General features: G+C 39.1%; 1 protein-coding gene across 2 annotated transcripts in view; it reads left to right on the forward strand.

Moving 5' to 3' along the window:
- The window catches only part of LOC125252159 (DNA repair protein RAD50-like), a 105,007-nt gene that overhangs the window by 18,776 nt on the left and 66,460 nt on the right, over nucleotides 1-19,771 (forward strand). For both annotated transcript variants that reach the window (XM_048165254.1, XM_048165253.1), the window contains exons 12-22: nucleotides 360-517; nucleotides 1,700-1,875; nucleotides 2,326-2,563; nucleotides 3,999-4,188; nucleotides 5,564-5,690; nucleotides 7,433-7,626; nucleotides 12,420-12,530; nucleotides 13,244-13,336; nucleotides 13,430-13,543; nucleotides 14,292-14,419; nucleotides 14,664-14,888. In XM_048165254.1, coding sequence (XP_048021211.1) covers nucleotides 360-517; nucleotides 1,700-1,875; nucleotides 2,326-2,563; nucleotides 3,999-4,188; nucleotides 5,564-5,690; nucleotides 7,433-7,626; nucleotides 12,420-12,530; nucleotides 13,244-13,336; nucleotides 13,430-13,543; nucleotides 14,292-14,419; nucleotides 14,664-14,888 — 1,754 coding nt within the window. The remainder of the gene's footprint in view (nucleotides 1-359; nucleotides 518-1,699; nucleotides 1,876-2,325; nucleotides 2,564-3,998; nucleotides 4,189-5,563; nucleotides 5,691-7,432; nucleotides 7,627-12,419; nucleotides 12,531-13,243; nucleotides 13,337-13,429; nucleotides 13,544-14,291; nucleotides 14,420-14,663; nucleotides 14,889-19,771) is intronic.

Genomic DNA, 19,771 nt, shown 5'->3' on the forward strand with positions numbered 1-19,771 from the left:
ACTTTCTAAAAATAAATCAATAACAAATATATTGTAGCATAAAAGCAAAGAGAATATACTACTATTTATATTTTAGAAGTTTGCGGTTTCTTTTAAATACAGTATATGAAATACCCAAATTATTCGCATTATCACATTTATCGAAATGTGCTGAATCAGAGCACACTGAGAGATATTAACTCTTTCTAGGCATTATATGACAGTATACAGAATATGAAGCACAGTAATGTCTGGATAGAGCAATCTATATTCTCAAACATAGTATTTTTATGATCAGTGCTTATGCCAGATAGGGGTTTGCAAAGTGACAATTTTATCTAACAAGAAAATAAAAAGTTAATCTCTGCTTCGGATTCTAGATGGATAAAGAGGAGCAAGTGAGGAAGATCAAGTCCAGACATAATGAAGAGCTGGTGTCTCTGCTGGGACACTTCCCAAGCAAGAGAGAGCTGGAAGACTGGATCCACTCCAAATCCAGAGAGATCAACTCCACCAGAGAACGGCTCAGCAAAATGAAGTATGTGACACTATTTAGTGATTTGTTTTTCCACAAACATTTGTATAATAGTAGGTGTTTAATATAATAAGTTAGAGAATGCCATAAATTATGATATTCAGTGTGAGGGTATAAAATGTTTCATGCAGTTTCATGCATCAGAATCTAAATGTCTACGTGATAAGCGACACACACATGCATTTGTACAACCACCCACATACATAAATCTTAACATATTTGGTTTCGATTCCGGGTTTCTGAAGAACAGGTATCTTCAGGTCAGTGGGACATGCGTTGTAGTATTCAGATGGTGACGTTGTCTAAATATAGTAAAAATTCAATTAAAGACACTTTTAGTAGTGTACATAAACTATGTGTAAAATAACTGAAGTTCACACGCATTTACATGTTACAGAGAATTATTTGCACAATGAAATGTAATTATTCTCCAACTTACTGTAACTTTTAACAGTGGTGAATTAATTCCCAATAATGGTAATACATGGATCATTGACGAATAAAGTTTTTAAAAGTGTAAAAAAAAACATAATGGAGATCTAATTAATTTTGAAGTTTTATTAAGTGTTAACTGAATGATTTGTCACACCGAATCCTGTCATGGATATTGATATGATGTTATGATATTGACCACATGACTTGATCCAAAATGGTCCCTTTATATTGGTTACTCCGAATGACATGACATCATGAAATTCATTTTTCCAGACATTCTTTCTCATAACAAAGCAACGACTTCTACACATAATTTTAATACCATTTTGCACTATGCTGATATACAGGTATGATGATATAAAATCATACCAGAATAAAAAAAATATACATTTATTACATTTTAAGTATTTTTAATCACAAATGAAATGGCTGTATTGGTGCCTTTGGACGGTTAAACCAAATGACCTTTTGCCACTTCAAAATCTTCAAAATACCTTTATATGTAGCAAAATATATTTAAAACCTTTTGGATTCAATAAAAGAGATCTAGTTGTACTACCTTACATACATTGGATGTCATATCTTTGTTTTTTATTATTATTATTATAAAAAAAAGACCCGTCACGTCACGTTAGGATTTGAACCTGCAGCCTTGGGATTGTAATTTGCTCCGGTTCAGACTTGATAAGTAAACTAACTAGCATTGCTAGACGAGACTCTTGAGGAAATTTTCATTTTTGTTTTTCATAGCAAGGAGCTTGCGTCTGGAGAACAGAATAAGACTCACTTCACGGCAGAAATCAAACGTAAGGAAGAGCTGCTGGCCAGTTATGAAGAGAGACTTTTTAACGTGTGCGGCAGTCAGGACTTCCAGTCGGACCTGAGCAAACTGGATGATGAGCTGGAGAAGTGTTCCAAACAGAGAGGTACGGAAGTGTGTTCGGCATGGTCATACTGATGCTCTTACAAAACCTTTTAGATCCCCACAAAATATACATTCTGTGCTAATATTGGAGGAAATCTTAAGAAAAATGCAGAATTTATATACATTTGGTAGAAAATACAGTATAATGAGGACAAATTAGGGCCGAAGGATGTGTTTTGTGTATGATGGCCTTTGAATTCTGCTGAAGTCTGAAGCTTTTCCAATGCAGATTCTGTGTGGGGGTCTGTTTGATGGTAAATTACTGTTTATTGGCAAACAGGATATAGAGTGCTTTATGACAAGTATAGCAATGACTGTTGATATGAAGTAGCAAGCTGGAAACTGTTGTGGTAGGTGATTGTTACCCACACAGTATTTGTGCTAAATCAGAACATCCCTAGTTTTCTCAGTGTCTTTTTCTCTTCTCTGGCCTGGATCTTTCTTTGAGCAGCCATGCTGGCGGGTGCCACAGCCGTGTACAGTCAGTTCATCAGTCAGCTGACGGAGGAGGGCGAGCCCTGCTGTCCTGTATGTCAGCGTGTGTTCCCGTCAGAGGCAGAGCTCCAGGATGTCATCAATGACATGCAGTCCAAGCTGCGGCTCGTCCCAGACAAACTGAAGAACACTGAGCAGGACTTGAAGAGAAAAGAGCGCAGACGTGATGAAATGATGGCTCTGAAACCCATCAGGCAATAACAGTTTACTGTCTATCTGTCTGTCCATTCATCACTCTATTTATCTATCTGTCTATTACTCAGTCTGTTTATCACTTTAACCAACCATCCTTTACTTAATGTTCATCCATCCATCCATCTTTTACTTCACCTATAATCCATCCATCCATCCATCCATCCAATTATTTACCCCTTCTCCCATTCTTCCATCCATCCATCTGTTCATCTGTTTATCCCTTCATTTCCCATCCTTCCATCAATCATCCATTCACCTGTTTACCACTTCATTCCCCATCCTTCCATCATCCATCCATTCACCTGTTTACCACTTCATTCCCTCATCCTTCCATCCATCCATAGGTCCACCTGTTTACCCCTTCATTCACCCATTCTTCCATCCATTTACCTGTTTACCCCTTTATTCCCTATCCTTCCTTCCATCATCCATCTGTTTACCCCTTCATTCCCCAATCCATCCATCCATGTATCTGTTTACCCCTGCAACCCTTCCTTCCTTCCTTCCATCCGTTCACCTGTTTACCCATCCATCCATCCATCCATCTGTTCACCCCTTCATTCCCCCATCCTTCATTCATCCATTCAACTGTTTACCCCTTTATTTCCCCCATCCTTCCATACATCCATCCACCTACCATTTTACCCCATCCTTCCATCCATCTGTTCACCTGTTTACCCCTGCATTCCCTCATCCATCCTTCCGTTCACCTGTTCATCCCTTCATTCCCCCATCCTTCCATCCATCCACCTGTTTACACCTTCATTTCCACATCCATTTACCTGTTCATCCCTTCATTCTCCCATCCTTCCATCCATCCACCTGTTTACCTCTTCATTCCCACATTCATCTGTTCACTAGTTTACCCCTTCATTTACACATCCATTTACCTGTTTACCCCTTCATTCCCCCATCCTTCATTCATCCATTTAACTGTTTACCCCTTTATTTCCCCCATCCTTCCATCCATCCATCCATCTACTTTTTTACCCCATCCTTCCATCCATCCACCTGTTTACCTCTTCATTCCCACATTCATCTGTTCACTAGTTTACCCCTTCATTCCCCATCCTTTTATCCGTCCACCTGTTTACCCCTTCATTTACACATCCATTTACCTGTTTACCCCTTCATTCCCCCATCCTTCATTCATCCATTTAACTGTTTACCCCTTTATTTCCCCCATCCTTCCATCCATCCATCCATCTACTTTTTTACCCCATCCTTCCATCCATCTGTTCACCTGTTTACCCCTGCATTCCCTCATCCATCCTTCCGTTCACCTGTTCATCCCTTCATTCTCTCATCCTTCCATCCATCCACCTGTTTACCCCTTCATTCCCTTATCCTTCCATCCATCCATTCACTTGTTTACTCCTCCATGCATCCATCCACCCTTTATACTGATATTAATGAATCATTTTGTACTGACAGGCAGTCCATAGTAGATCTCCAGGAGAAAGAGCTGCCAGAGCTCAGAAATAAACTCCAGCGTGTGAATCGAGACATTGAGAAGCTGAAAGGAGACACTGAGGAGCAGGAGACACTGCTGTGCACACTGATGTCTGAGGAAGACACAGCCAAGGCCTGTCTGCAGGACGTCTCCCTCATGGATCGCTTTCAGGTCTGAGCTCATCTCCAGTCAGCCTAAACACAGAAAATAAAATCCAGTAAAATGCAGCACATCAAAACAACACAACATATATTTAAAGACTTATTTATTAATCACCTAGAACAGTCACATACTGCAGTACTGTGATTCCCATCGACTTGAGAGAATACCAGCAGGAAGATGAGCGATGAGCTGTTTTGCAAATATTTTTTCAAATATTGTTTTTTGTGCATAAATAGCATTTTTTTGTGTATACAAAAGAACAGTTACATTAATAGTTATGACTGGCTGTAATTTGCAAGTGAGTTTAGTCATCTTCAGTTTAGCACCCTAATAAACAATTATGTCTCGTCAATAAAAACAGAATTACAATGCCTAGTAATCTGCCGAGTTACAGACAGCAGTTAACAAGGGAATAGCAACATTAGCCAGCTGTTTAGGATCATACGATAAAGTCCCACCCTCACCTGCACCACGCATCATTATTTGCTGAGGATACACACCCACTGGCCAAAGGGTGCAGCCCAGAAATGTCCTGAACACAGGAATTCAAGAAGAAAATATGAAAATTCATGCACTGGGCAGTGTCTCTGTAGACACAATGACCACTGCACACTTCTATTGGACCATAAATAATTGAGAGTAGGGCTGTCACGATTCCTCGATTAAATTTGAGTGCTAAAAATCCTTGATTGCAATTGACTATACACAGAGCTTTCTTTAGAACTTCTGCAATAATATAAGCCAGCTGGAAAACGTCCGGTGAACAATTTCGCTATCAGTAGAGACACTGCTGCCGAACACTGTTGAGAGACACACAGACTCGGGTAGGCTAATTTTCTCTCTCTCTCTCTCTCTCTCTCTCTCTCTCATAACTGCGTTGTTAACTGTATTATTCTGCTATCAGTAGCTCAAGCCTTCATTACTAGTTCTGAAATGATGTTTTGGAATTAGCAACGGAGGCTTGGGATGAGATGCGTAAGAAATTAGTTATACACACTAGTGTTTTAAGGACAAAAACCTGACAAATGTTTTACAGAAATACATTGAAATACAGCATCTGAACAGTGTCTTGAGGTGTAGTATAAGCAGAAACCGTAGTATAACCGTAGTTATATATAATATATATATATATATTATATATAATACTCTCATGAAGGAGTGTCATGATCAAATATTGTCATCACCTTTATTCCAAGAAATAACAGCTGGCCAGTGAGTGAAATATTGTGCTGGGAAAGTCCAAAATGTGTGCTTATCTAATTACAAACAAAGCATTTCTTAAAGGATTTGTTAATTTGTGTTTGTGTTTGTAAACCGTAATCGATGTGTCACAAGGTATTTTTATTCAACTGTGCGTAATCAGAATGTTTCTTGTTATATGTAGCTTGACCTGAAGGATGTAGAGAGAAAGATCGCTCAACATGCAGCCAGGCTGCAGGGAGTTGACCTCAGCCGCACCATGCAGCAGGTCAGCCAGGAGAAACAAGAGACCCAACTCCGCCTGGACACCAGTACGTTCAGCAGTTAATGTAGAATGTGAATGTATATATCATGTGAATGTACACTCCTGTTTAAAAGTTTGGGGTCTATAAGATTTCAGTTTTTGAAAGAAGTCTCTTATGCTCACCTAGACTGCATTTATTTCAAAATCAAAAATTTAAATATTATTACAATTTAAAATAGCCAATTTTAATATATATATATATATATAATAGTCTAATTAGTTCCTGTGATGACAATGCTGCATCATTACTCCAGTCTTCAATGGCATATGATCCTTCAGAAATCATTCTAATATGCTGATTTGGTATTGCTTAAAACAGTTGTTCTGCATAATATTTTTGTGGAAACCGTGGTACTTTTTCAGGATTCTTTGTGGATAGAAAGTTCAAAAGAACATTAATTCAAACTGCATTTGAAATCTTTTGTAACATCATAAATGCCTTTACTGTGTTGAATTTAGTCTTTTGCTGAATAAAGGTATTAATTTCTTTAAAAAAAAAAAAAAAACTTACTGAGCCCAAACTTTTGAATGGTCATGTACATCATTTGTCATTTGTTCTTTGATGTTTATATTCTATTTATATAAATATATAAGGAAAATTGTATATCTTGTATAAATTGTATGTACTGTATTAACAGATAGACAGAATGACCAACCTAGATAGATAGACAGACAGACAGACAGACAGAGATACAGACAAGGCTTAAATCTATTCCTAGACTAAAATGCATGTTTGAGCTATGTTAACTGAAAGCAACCTGCTCAAACATTAAAATATGTCAGTGCCATTATTTTGTCTCAAGATGCACCAGAAATGTTTTTTTTCTAAGGCAAGTTTATAAAAACTACTTAAATGTCTTATTTTAACTAAGGCCTACTCCTGGCTTAATCTAAGCCCTGTCTGTGAAACCAGTCCTTAATGTTTTAAAAATGTATTTGCTGTTGTAATGTCATGATAAATAATCATATGATAGGCCCTCAATTTATTTTGAACTCATAAAAACTGCATGCATTGTTAAAGGGTTAGTTCACCCCAAAATAAAAATTCTGTCATTAATTACTCACCCTCATGTTGTTCCACACCCGTAAGACCTTCGTTCCTCTTCGAAACACAAATTAAGACATTTTGATGAAATCCGAGAGCTCTCTGACTCCTCAATAGACAGCAATTTAATTATAACCGTCAAGGTCCAGAAAGGTACTAAAGAAAATCTTAAAATAGTCCACATCACTACAGTGGTTCAACCTTAATTTTATGAAGCGACGAAAATACTTTTGTGCGCAAAAACAAAAAAATAATGACTTTTTTCAACAATTTTTTCTCTTCCTTTTCAGTCTCCTACACTATTGATGTAGTAAACACAGTGCAGTGCTTCCGTGTTTACGTTCAAATGCCAACTCCGTATTGGCCAAAGCTGTACACGTGAGCAGCACAAAGCATGCGTGTGATGCTGACGCAGGAGCCGGCCAATAATGAGTCGGCATTCTGATGTAGTACAGAATTTTCCTTTTTGAGTGAACTAACCCTTTAATATAGCTGTAAAGTATTTAACTATATTTATTAGTATTTAGCTATAAAGTGTTAGCAAAATGCTAGTAAAATTAATTTTAGATGTAGCATGTCACACCACAGGACATGTCAACATAAAGTATTTAATGTCAAATACCCAAATACTGGTAAAATCAGTTGTAACACCTGATTTGTCCCTGTTCATCACTGTGTCTCCATGTAATGCTCCTTGTGTGTAGCCTGCAGTAAGATCGAGCTGAAAAGGAAACTGATCCAGGACCAGCAGGAGCAGATCCAGGCCTTGAGGAGCAGTGTAAACGAGATTCGTGGAGAAAAGCTCCAGATTTCTAGCAACATGCAGAAACGTCAACAATTGGAGGAGCAGTGTGTGGAGTTCTCCACTGAAATCCAAACGCTCCACCGAGACATTCGAGTGAGAAACACTACTGCACTTAAATTTCCCTTTGATTCATAATGAGAAAAGTTGCCTTACATAGGTTCACTCGACGCTACATTATTAGCTGACTTTATAGAAACACCCTCAGATGTGGTTCTGATTTGCGGGGACTTGGATTGAAACTAAACCCCCTGAAAGGCATCTTGTTGCCAAGGCATTAAACATTTTTTTCTTGGAGTGGTTCCTGGATTGCAACAATTGCGCAATGTGGGCATGTTTGTCACCTGCTTGCATTCAGGCATTCTGCCTCTGAGTCATTTCAAAGCAGGGCCTATGGTCAATGTGGGTTTGTGTCTCCCGATTATTAGGTCTTATGGCAGTAATGTAATGTCCAGAGTGATTCTGCTGGGCCTGCACCCTATGAGGCCACTTCAGTTGTGATTCAACAGTCATGGAGAGTATGTCCCTGCTGGCATTCTCACCGCAGACAGAGTTAAACACTGGTGCTGTCAGACTTGTTTTCAATGAAAACCCAGTTTAGACCCAGGGCTTTCCTCCAGGTTCAATCTGTTGTTGCAAGATGATCGAGACCGTTGCCTCTGTGGAAGGCCAATCATCTTAAAGGATTAGTTCACTTTCAAATGAAAATTAGCCCAAGCTTTACTCACCCTCAAGCCATCCTAGGTGTATATGACTTTCTTCTTTCTGATGAACATAATCGAAGAAATATGAATGCATTTCTTGACGCATCTGAGCTTTATAATGGCAGTGAACAGGACCCACAAGTATGAGCTAAAGAAAGTGCTTCCATCCACATCCATCCATCATAAATGTACTCCACACAGCTCCAGGGGGGGGTTAATAAAGGCCTTCTGAAGTGAAGCGATGTGTTTGTATAAAAAAAATTTAAACAAGTTATGAAGTCAAATATCTAGCTTCCACCAGACTGCCTTCTGTATTCAAATTACGCAAAAACGGAACTGGCGCCATGTTAGTTCCGTAAGTTAAATAGGGAAAGTGTAGGACATACAGCGGAAGCTTTTTGAAGAATACGGAAGGCGGTCTGGTGGAAGCACTTGCAAGGTGAACATTTGTGCTTATAAAGCATATACATTTTTATTTTTTTTTTAGAAAATGACAGAGCGTTTCGCTAGATAAGACCCTTATTCCTCATCTGGTATCGTTTAAAGCCATTTGAAGCTGCACTGAAACTGTAATTTTGACCTTCAACCGTTTGGGGTCCGTTGAAGTCCACTATAAGGAGAATAATCCTGGAATGTTTTCATCGAAAACCTTAATTTCTTTTTGACTGAAGAAAGAAAGACATAAACATCTTGGATGACATGGGGGTCAGTAACTTATCAGGATATTTTAATTTGAAAGTGATCTAATCCTTCAACTGGCACATAAGTTGCCTGGTGATGGTGGCTGTTTCTGGACTTAGTCCATTTTCTTCCAGACTTTTGAAGTTGCCATGTGTTGGTGAGGATGGACACATCTGTGATCTCTGATCTCATATCTGAACTGTCAAGAGGAAATATGTTCTCTCCCAAAGTGTAGGTTAGCGAGTTGCATTCTACTCTGAGCACAGAACAAGTTTCTGTCATTAAGGGCGATCCATGTCCCCAGGTCAGTTAAACTTGGAAGCAAATTTACTTTTGAGGCACGGGTTGAGGCCCAGAGAGTATAGGGTGAAGTTGGATCTCTTTGCTTCCAGAAAAACAGTCCAGTCCCCTTTTCGGTTATGTCTGTCCTCTACATTACTTCTGGGAAAAGATGCTCTGGTGCAGCAGTGGCGGCATCCTCATCACGGATGTGGAATCTTTGTATTTGGCCTTTGATTGGATCTGGTCTTTCCTCTGAGATAAGTAAGACCATCTTAAATTCTAGGAAACCCTCTAAGAGGCACCTATGTGCCTTCAAGTGTTGGCTTATTGCATCTTGGTGCAGAGAATTGACAGTTTGATTTGATTCACTGCCTGTGGCTTGACTCTGGTTTTCTGGTTTATACATGGGGTGAGGCAGCTAAGACCTTGCCGCTCTGTACATGTTCCCTCATTGGATTTATCTGTGGTTTTGGAAGGTTTAACGGATTCTCCATTTGATCCATTGGGATCAGCTGCAGCCCTTGTATGGGTTTTGCTTCTGGTCAGGTGAAGGTCTTGTTGTGACCTAGGTTAGGATACATACCTAAGGTTGCATCAACTTCATTTTGCTCCCAGGTTGTTATGTTGCTGCCCTTTTCTTCTCCACCCTTTGAGTCTTGGGATAATGTAAAAGGTTGCATAGGCTTTGCCTGGTTCGGTGCATTTTAAGTCAATTTCACTGCTATGTGAAAAAAATCCAACAGAACCTGTCAGTGCGTTTGTCGATCTCATAGGTTAAAGGTTTACTTTGACCATACAAGCCGTAAGTGTAAGTCTGAGCAGCTGTTTGTTTGCTTCTGTGGCCATAGTCTCTGCCTCAGTCCATGGACCGTTGGCTGATCATCTGATGCATATGTCACACAAAATGGGAAACACTTCAGGAATTTTAAAGTTGTCATTTGATTGGTTGAATTTGTGTCGTGTTCTTACAACAGCCTATTTCTGCAGATTTATTCATCAATATTCGTCATTCAAAAAGCAGTGTGTGCTTACCGTTTTGAATATCAATCATGCTAATCACTTTCTTTATTCCACTCCGCTCGTGTTAACATAAAAATAATAGCCCAGGAACACACAGGTAAAATGACGTAAAATTAGAACAGCTTCTGTCTCTACCGTCTTAACTTCTTTGCTCCCTATTTTGCTATTATTCTCTTGCACTTAATCGTTCACTAAACTGAACAGCCAATCAGACTCTTCTCTCTCACCGACGGCCCAACGCCAATTCTACATGCTGAATCAATTCAAGCACAATCTCTCCCAGCGCTGTCGTGGCTTTGAGGCTCAAGGCTTTGTTGGGACAGCGTTCTTGAATGGAGAAGTACGTTTACACAACGTTTTAAGATGAAGAGGCGCTCTGCAATAGCCTAACTAATGTGCTCACTCACAGAATCAAACACTGCTGCATTTTATATAACACATTTCCCGTTATGAAATATGATATTGTTTGGTTTGTTGGTCCGCTGGGTCAGATTGCTTTCACACCACAAGCGGACCGCTCCAGAGTTCATTTGCAATTGGGCCGAGACCATCTCATTCAGGTGATCTCGGAGCGATTGTTTTGGTGCGGGTCCGAGAGTGATTGCCGTGTTCACACATGCCTAAACGAACCAAGCCAAGGGAGAAAATGCACTACGTTCTGAAACAAACGTTCAGGTGTGAAAACAAGTCGGCCGAAGCTTAAAAACAGCCCAACGTTGTCCTACCATCAATCATCAGCTTGGTGTGTCCCGGGCTTTACATGTCAGTCAGACGTCCTCTTGGGTGGTCTGTGGCCAATGAAAGCTGCTATGGAGTCCAGACCTTCTGCCGTCTGGCTACACGAGACTACTGTGGCCATAGCAGAGGAGCTGCTGCTACTAAGCAAAGGATGTCGCATTGGGTGCTATTTTTAAAGCTTATGAGGCGTGTGGGTTATCTTTGCCTCTGGTCATTCATACACACTTTACTAGGGTGTCACTTTTTCCCAGACTTTGTTTAAAGGAGCGTCTCTGGAGGATATTTATGTAGTGGCAGGCTGGGCTTCTCTGAACACATTTGACAAGATTTTATAATCTTGATACTGTTTTGGCCCCAGGTTCTCAGGGTTTTTTTTTTTTTTTCTTTTCTTGAGCGGTGGTTCATGTTTGTGCAGTCACACACTGATAAACCAGCAGTTACCTAGTTGTGTGGTGCTGTGGTGTACTGTTACCATAGCATCAGCTCCTGACTCGCGCTGTTGAGTGAACATATGAAAGCATACATGTGGGTTATTTTTTGCAATTATTCTGCAAATAATGCATTAAACTGATCAAAAATGACAGTAATACACATTAAAAAAATGAATATTTAAAATAAAATCTGTTTTTTTGTTTGTTTTTTCATCAAATAATCTGAAACCACAGTTTCCACGAGGGTTAAGAAGGTTAAGCAGCACAATTGTTTTCAACATTTATAAGAAAAAGAAATGTTTGAGCATTAAATCAGCTTATTCGTATAGTAGTATAATGGCTGCTGAAAATTACAGGCATGAATTAGATTTAAAATACACTGCCCGGCCAAAAAAAAGTCACTGTTTGGATTTGAATTGGCAAATGCTTAAGAGTTTATGATTGGATCATTATTGCAGTGATTATTATGTTTGTAGCATGTTATATGATTAGCAACAGTTCTTCTACACGTAATTGATGGAGTGTGTAGCTTTTCATTTCTTAAACACACATGTAGGAGCCATGATACTCCAGGATGACAATGTCACTCAAATTGTGGCTCAAATTGTGAAAGGATGGTTAGGAGGGAGCATGAAGAATCATTTTCACATGTGAATTGGCACCTCTGAGTCCAGACCTTAAATTCATTGAAAGTCTTTGGGATGTGCTGGAGCAGACTTTACAGAGTGCTCACCTCTTGCATTGTCAATACAAGATCAAAAATTGAATCACCTCTTGATGGAAATAACCTCACAACATTTATTTCCATTTCATTTTTTTTTTTTTTTGGCCGGGCAGTGTATATTAAAATAGAAAAGAGTTATTTGAAATTGTAATAATAATTCCAACAGTTTTTACTGTATTTTTGATCAAATAAATGCAGCTGTGGCCAGCATAAGATAATTCTTTCAAAAACATAAAATCTTACAGAGCCCAGACTTTAGAACGGTGGTGTAATCATATTTTTACTGTTGTTTCGTGATTTGTTTATTAGGATGCAAAGGAGCAGATGTCTCCTCTAGCTGCAACTCTGGAGAAGCTCCAGCTAGAGAAACAGGACCTTGCCAAGCGCAGGATGCAGAAACAGGCAGAAGGGCAAGAAAAGGTGTGGGTTTACTTGTTTTTGCATTTTTGTTTTAGGTTTTATGTGACTCATAGTTTGTTTTCTGTAAAATTATTATCCACAATGTCTTGCATGAAAGGTTGTGGATTTTTACTTTAAAGGTGATAAAGAGGATTTTTTCGTCGACTGAGAGTCCAAAGACTGTTACTGAGTTTTTGAAATGAGCGCATGCGTAAGAACAACCCCCCTCCTTCGAAGGAACGCCTCCCAAAACTCGTAAACACTCGTATTGGAACACGAGTGTTTACCACCGGCATTCGCTGTATCGTGTGAGTGGATTCATTATGTCGGACTCACCGCAGGTAACTCATAATCTGCAGTTGTTACTCCTGTCTCCGGATAAAAACATTGCATGGGGCGCCTGTGGAGTGTGGAAAGTTACTGGAGCGCGCAGCCGCGTACGTCTCTCACAAGGAACATCATGGCAGTGATTGACAAGCCAGAGGCCCAATCGTTTATGCGATGATCGTGTAAACGATTGGCTGATGTTTTTAAGGCCCTACCTCGTGCACAGATGATGTATATTAATATTATTACTTTCAGTGCACCTAATAAATAGTCTTTTATCAGTTAGTAAAGACAGTTTCATGTAATATTGCAAAAATGTATAAAACAAAACATCCTCTTTAGCACCTTTAATGCAAGACAAAGTCATTGCTTATTAGAGTTGACTAAAACTTTACACTTTCTTTTAGATAAATGCAATCAAGGAAAAAGTAAAAAACTTGACCCAACTTGAAAAAGAGATCACCAAGTACATTGAAGAGGGCAAAGACTCCTACAAAGAGGTATGCAAATATTTTGTGCAATCTCTTACCTCTCATTTCCTAATATATGCAAGTTTTTTTCCCCTTTATTTTCTTTGACTTTTTCTTATTTAGCAAAAAGAAACTGAGCTACAAGAGGTGGACAAACAACTACACGAGGCTGAAAAACATAGAGAGAAGACCAATAAAGACATGGGCAACATCCGACAAGATATTGACACTCAGAAGGTCAAGCAAAGCTTCATGTGTTTTTGTTTTGTTGTTGCATAGGCCTACTATTCACAAAATTAAAATGCAGACACACAAACAGCAATAAATAAATAAATAAATAATCTAGCAAGAGATGCAAATGTCAGCAGATTACGACAAATTTCTAATAATTTTCACACCTGCGTAGAGCTGATGTTGTGCAAGCAGGGACTTGTTGACCAAAAATGTACAGAAAAAAGGTGCTTAATGGTGTGAAAGAGGCTAATGAATGAAATGTCAGCATGAACCTCCAGCTTTGTTCAAACATTGTTGATTTTGTTAACTAATATCTAATTAATTAAGTGGCTGATGGCATATATAAAGGAAGCCAAAAGTCTTAGACAATTTAAATCCAGGATTTAATCCTGGAAATAAAAGTTTAAAGATTCAGAAAAGAAACAGAAATGTTTAATGTAAAATTAAGAAATATTTAATAATCTGCATTATTTTAAGGTCACTCATCAAATCTGAAATTCCTGTCATTGTTATTCTGAAAAAGTCATCTTATTTTTCTTAATCAGCCTTTTGGATGCAGTTGTCGGGTGGTAATTTGAAATTGCAACATTTTTAGCTGATTAACCAGCTGAGCCCACTTGTTCAGCAATCCACATCTGAACGCTCATGTTGTCGTAATGTGCTTACATTTCTGTTTTTCCTAAAATGAAACATATGTTTTTCTGTTTTCCATTTTGTTTGTGGATATATGATTGTGGGATTTTTTTAACAGGTTCAAGAGCGCTGGCTACAGGATAACTTGACCTTACGGAAGCGTGTGGAGGAGCTGAAAGAGGTGTCTAGAAAACGTGAAGCCTTGCTTAAGGAGATGGGCAACATGCAAGTCGTGCAGCTGCGGAAGTATGAGATCACACAAACACAAACTACCAAGTACCAGTTAGGAAGTCCTGACAATGTTTGACACACTTTCAGAGACTTAATAGACTTTATATGCCGAGTATGTACTTTGGTTTCCATAACTCTAAATTAATTAATCTCACTAACTCTTAAATTACTTAAATGCCTAGTAGTTTGTATAATTTTTTACAAAGTGTGAGAGTTCAAATTAGTGTGTATCTTAAAGAGTGTTTCTTCTGTTGTCAAGTGAGCGGCGAGAAGTGGAGCGAAAGTTGGAGGACCTGAAAAAGAACCGCAGTGTGGCTCTCGGTCGACAGAAAGGCTACGAGGACGAGATCCTCCGTTTTCGTAAAGAGCTCAGTGAGGATCAGTATTGCCGGGCCGAGGATCTCTACAGAGACAAAATGATTGTCATGAGAACAACAGAGTTGGCCAATAAAGACCTAGACATCTACTATAAAGCTCTAGACCAGTAAGTAGGTTATCTGGAGTTTTCTGAAGGGTAATTAAAAGACGCTAAAATACTTACCATGATTGTAACCATAGCAATGGATAGGTGTTGATAGTATAAGTAGAATTATATTGTAATATATACAAAACTCAGTCCAAAACAATATATTACACAATATACACATTTTTGTATAAAAGTGATTCGGAAAGTCCTGAGAAATTGTTTAGCAGATGAGATTATACAAAGTGACTTGCATATGAGAAACATAAAAAGAAATTTGTCATACAAGAGCAAACAATACTCACAGTACTGCGATACCCAATAAAATTAGAAAAAGCTACAAAGAACAGGTAAAAATGCAGAAAAGTCATAAAAAAAAGAAGGAATTGTAGAAGGATTATTTGTAGGAAATGCCTTTGATTGTTATTGTAGTTTAAAGGGTTCATGATATGATAAATCAAAATTTCCTTAATCTTTTGACACATAAAAGGTCTTCGTACCATTAAAAGATCCTGGAAGTTCCATAGCATTAAAAACAAAGCATTTAACCAAGCTCCAAAAGCAGTTTGTTTGGGTATTGCAGGATCTGTGATGTGATGTCACATGGGCAAATACACTGGAATATGACATTTTTCCACACAATTGTGAAACTAGTACTAACACTAAATTCAGTTCCTTTGTGAAATATACTGAATCAGATAACATTTTAAAGCTGATTTTCAGTTTCATAAACACCCTGGCTAAGCGTGTCGAGGCATGAGCACTGACCAGATCGAGATCTTTGTACAATATACATTAATTTGCCTGTCCAAATTTTTGCTAGTTTTCATTGGTCTCTGCCTGCATAAATACACAATTTCATCAACATTATTAAAGCATTAAGCATTAATATTAAAAATGGTGGTCGAAATTATGTTGCTGGTTTCCGTTGAGGAATATACAGAGGAAGTCATAAATCATCATCATCACTGGTTTAGATTAGTATCGTCCTGTGTCTTCACAGAAGTTACATCAGCAGACCTGTGGGTGTCTAAATCGTTTTGCCGTCATCTACCTATCTTCAGTGAAGATTTGTTATCCTGACTTTTTCAGGCATTCGTTTTCAATGTCAGTAACTTTTCTATACTAAACAATTGATAATAATTGTCAGTATAGTTATTTAACTCCAAATATTGAATAATACGTCCTGGAGGCAAAGTAGCTATAGTGGTCTATTAGTTACTTATTACTGCTCAATTGTGAATAAATTCATAAATCAACAGCATTTTTTGAATAATATGTATGTTGGACTGTATTCAGTTTGCACCAGAAATAGTATTTTAGGCCAAATTGCGCAACTCTTAAAACCACAACGTATTCTTTCAAGGTTTCAGGGTTTGTCACAGCTTCTAGAAAACACCAGATGTGTCCTATCATTGGATAAAAAATATCTGTTTTCAGATTCTTTTTATGGATATTTCAGTAAATATTGCTTAAAATAATAATTTTATCCCCATTTTAGTTAACTGTCAACTACTTTTATGTTTTATGAGCACAACCAAATAAGATGAGTTGACACATTTCTGAAGGTGCTGTAGATGCAGAAAGTAAGGTTAATAATATAACTTAGAGTACACATTTTTCAGTTTTAATCAAATTAGGGTGATGCAAAAATGAGTACAACAAAAACTACTACATCTAGTACTTTGTATGGCCTCCATGATTTTTAATGACAGCACCAAGTCTCCTAGGCATGGAATGCACAAGTTGGCGACATTCTGCAACATCTGTCTTTTCCATTCTTCAAGAATGACCTCTTTTAGAGACTGGATGCTGGATGGAGAGTGATGCTCAACTCGTCTCTTCAGAATTCCCCATAGCTGTTTGATCGGGTTCAGATCAGGAGCTACTGAATCACTTTCACCCTGTTGTTCTTCAGAAATCCAACAGTGGCCTTAGATGTGTGTTTAGGATCATTGTCATGTTGGAAAAGTGCATGACGACCAAGGGCACGGGGTGATGGTAGCATCTTCTCTTTCAGTATAGAGCAGTACATCTGTGAATTCATGATGCCATCAATGAAATGCAGCTTCCCGACACCAGCAGCACTCATGCAGCCCCACAAAAGGACACTGACACCACCATGTTGGTTGTCACTATTGGTAGCATGAGGCAATACCTGGACCCTACAGAGGTTACACAGGCAGTCCAACTCCTCCAGGATGGCACATGAATACGTACCATTGCCAGAAGGTTTGCTGTGTCTCTCAGCACAGTCTCAAGAGCATGGAAGAGATTCCAGGAGACAGGCAGTTACTCAAGGAGAGCTGGACAGGGCCATAGAAGGTCCTTAACTCATCAGCAGGACCGGTATCTGCTCCTTTGTGCAAGGAGGAACAGGATGAGCACTGCCAGAGCCCTACAAAATGACCTCCAGCAGGCCACTGGTGTGAATGTCTCTGACCAAACAACCATTAACAGACTTCATGAGGGTGGCCTGAGGGCCCGATGTCCTCTAGTGGGCCCCGTGCTCACTGCCCGGCACCGTGGAGCTTGATTGGCATTTGCCATTGAACACCAGAATTGGCAGGTCCACCACTGGCACTGTGCTTTTCAGATGAGAGCAGGTTCGCCCTGAGCACATGTGACAGACATTAAAAGGCCCTGGAGAAGCCGTGGAGAACGTTATGCTGCCTGTAACATTGTTCAACATGACTGGTTAGGTGGTGGGTCAGTGATGGTCTGTAGAGGCATATCCATGGAGGGACGCACAGACCTCTACAGGCTAGACAATGGCACCCTGACTGCCATTAGGTATCGGTTTGAAATCCTCGGACCCATTGTCAGACCCTACGCTGGTGCAGTGGGTCCTGGGCTCCTCCTGGTGCACGACAATGCCCGGCCTCATGTGGCGAGAGTATGCAGGCAGAATTGATACCATTGAATGGCCCCCACGCTTGCCTGACCTAAATCCAATAGAACACCTCTGGGACATTATGTTTCGCCGCAAGGTTGCACCTCAGACTGTCCAGGAGCTCAGTGATGCCCTGGTCCAGATCTGGGAGGAAACACCCCTGGACACCATCCGTCGTCTCATTAGGAGCATGTCCCGACGTTGTCAGGCATGCACACAAGCATGTGGGGGCCATACAATCTACTGAGTACCCATTTTGAGTTGCTGCAATGAAATTTCAGCAAAATGGACTAGCCTGCTGCATCATTTTTTCACTTTGATTTTCGGGGTGTCTTTGAATTCAGTCCTCTGTAGGTTGATCATTTTCATTTCCATCAAACGATGTGGCATCCTTTCGTTCCTAGCACATTACCCAGTCCATATCAGTATAGATATCCAGCATGATATTTTTCCCCATTGAGATCTGATGTGTTTTCAAAGTGTTCCTTTAATTTTTTTGAGCAGTGTACTTTCTTTCTCAGGTATTGTGACATTTCTCTTCCATGTGGTGCCATTGAAAATGGACAAAATTGTTATTCTCTAAGTTATATTATTAACCTTACTTTCATGTTATAAGTCGACCAAAACACATCTTATTATCAGGTGTAAACAGGGCCTTTGTGGCACTGACCCTGGCATTAGGGGGCAAACACACAGAAAACATTCTTTTCTTCTGAAATAGATAGCTGAAGTTTACATTTGGTGTATTCCAGCAATCCAAAATATCTTCTAGATATTTACTGAAAATTCTAGAAGCGGATTCTTTCGCATCAGTGGTCAATGGAAAACCCATATTGGTCGACAACTGGTACGAAAAACCAAACCTAACTGTTAGAAATCTCTATAATCGCTAATTACTGTCACTTAAATAGATTGATTGGACACTTGCCAAGGCAGCGCACACAGACAGCTGTCCATAGTATTCTGCTTTCTAGGCCATTGTTTGGGTGCAGGCTAGTAAAGCAGCTTTATCTAATGAAATAACGAGCCACACATTAAACCAGTTGACCCGTTCTTCTCACCATGATAACATCATTTCTGACGGTGCATAAGAGTAGAGGAAGTGTGGCAGTTTGATAGGACACCATGTTGAGATGCAAGATTTCGCCTAATATAAATTCGAATAAAAGGGTGAGGGAAAAAAAAAAAGAAACACTTGACCAAATTACCGTATTTTCTCACATTTGGTCAAATTATTTGTACTCTTACAAACCAGTTCTAATAAATCAGAACGGTGTGTCTTCATTTAGTTTAATTGCCAGTGTATTTTTTGTATTATTAGTCAAATGTTTATGTATCTGCACAATACATATACACACACTCCTGGGCAGAAAAAAGAAAAAAAATGCTAAACAAGCTAAGCTTTTAATTGTCTTAAGCACAACTTATTGGTCAGCAAATTTGTCAAATTTATCCAAATGCACTACTTAAAAATGTATTGCTGTCTCAGAAAAAACATCAAAGACAGAATGAAGTTTTCGGCAGAATATGGGAAGTTTGATTCAGTTTGGTCATGTGGAGTGATGAATCTCAATGAAACACAAGTTGCATGGTGATGCTCCAGAGCGGTGTTTTCAAAAATCTGTTGAGAAATATAATAAGTGCATCTCTGCCACAGTAAAGCAGGAAAAGTGTCATTGTGTGGGGAGCCGTTTTAGCTGCTGGTATTGGTGAGCTACTTCACTGAGAAAAATCATTTAATGCCTTTAAGTACAGGCGATTATTGCAGAATGGCCTGCTTTCCTAAAATGAAAAGTTATCTAAAGAGGAATGGTCAGATGCAATGCTCCTGCCCAAATTGCAAAGACATCCAGGAAGTGGCTTGAAGAAAAGTCCATCAGACTCATGGACATGTTTTATTAAATGACAGAATATTTTTAAGTAAACTTGAGCATCACAACATCATAATTTACAGTTTGAAAAAGTAATCTCAAATCAAGAAGCTGAAGAGTAATGTTTTTAAAGATTTACT

The sequence above is a fragment of the Megalobrama amblycephala genome, linkage group LG18 (assembly GCF_018812025.1).
Source record: "Megalobrama amblycephala isolate DHTTF-2021 linkage group LG18, ASM1881202v1, whole genome shotgun sequence".
Lineage (NCBI taxonomy): Eukaryota > Metazoa > Chordata > Actinopteri > Cypriniformes > Xenocyprididae > Megalobrama > Megalobrama amblycephala.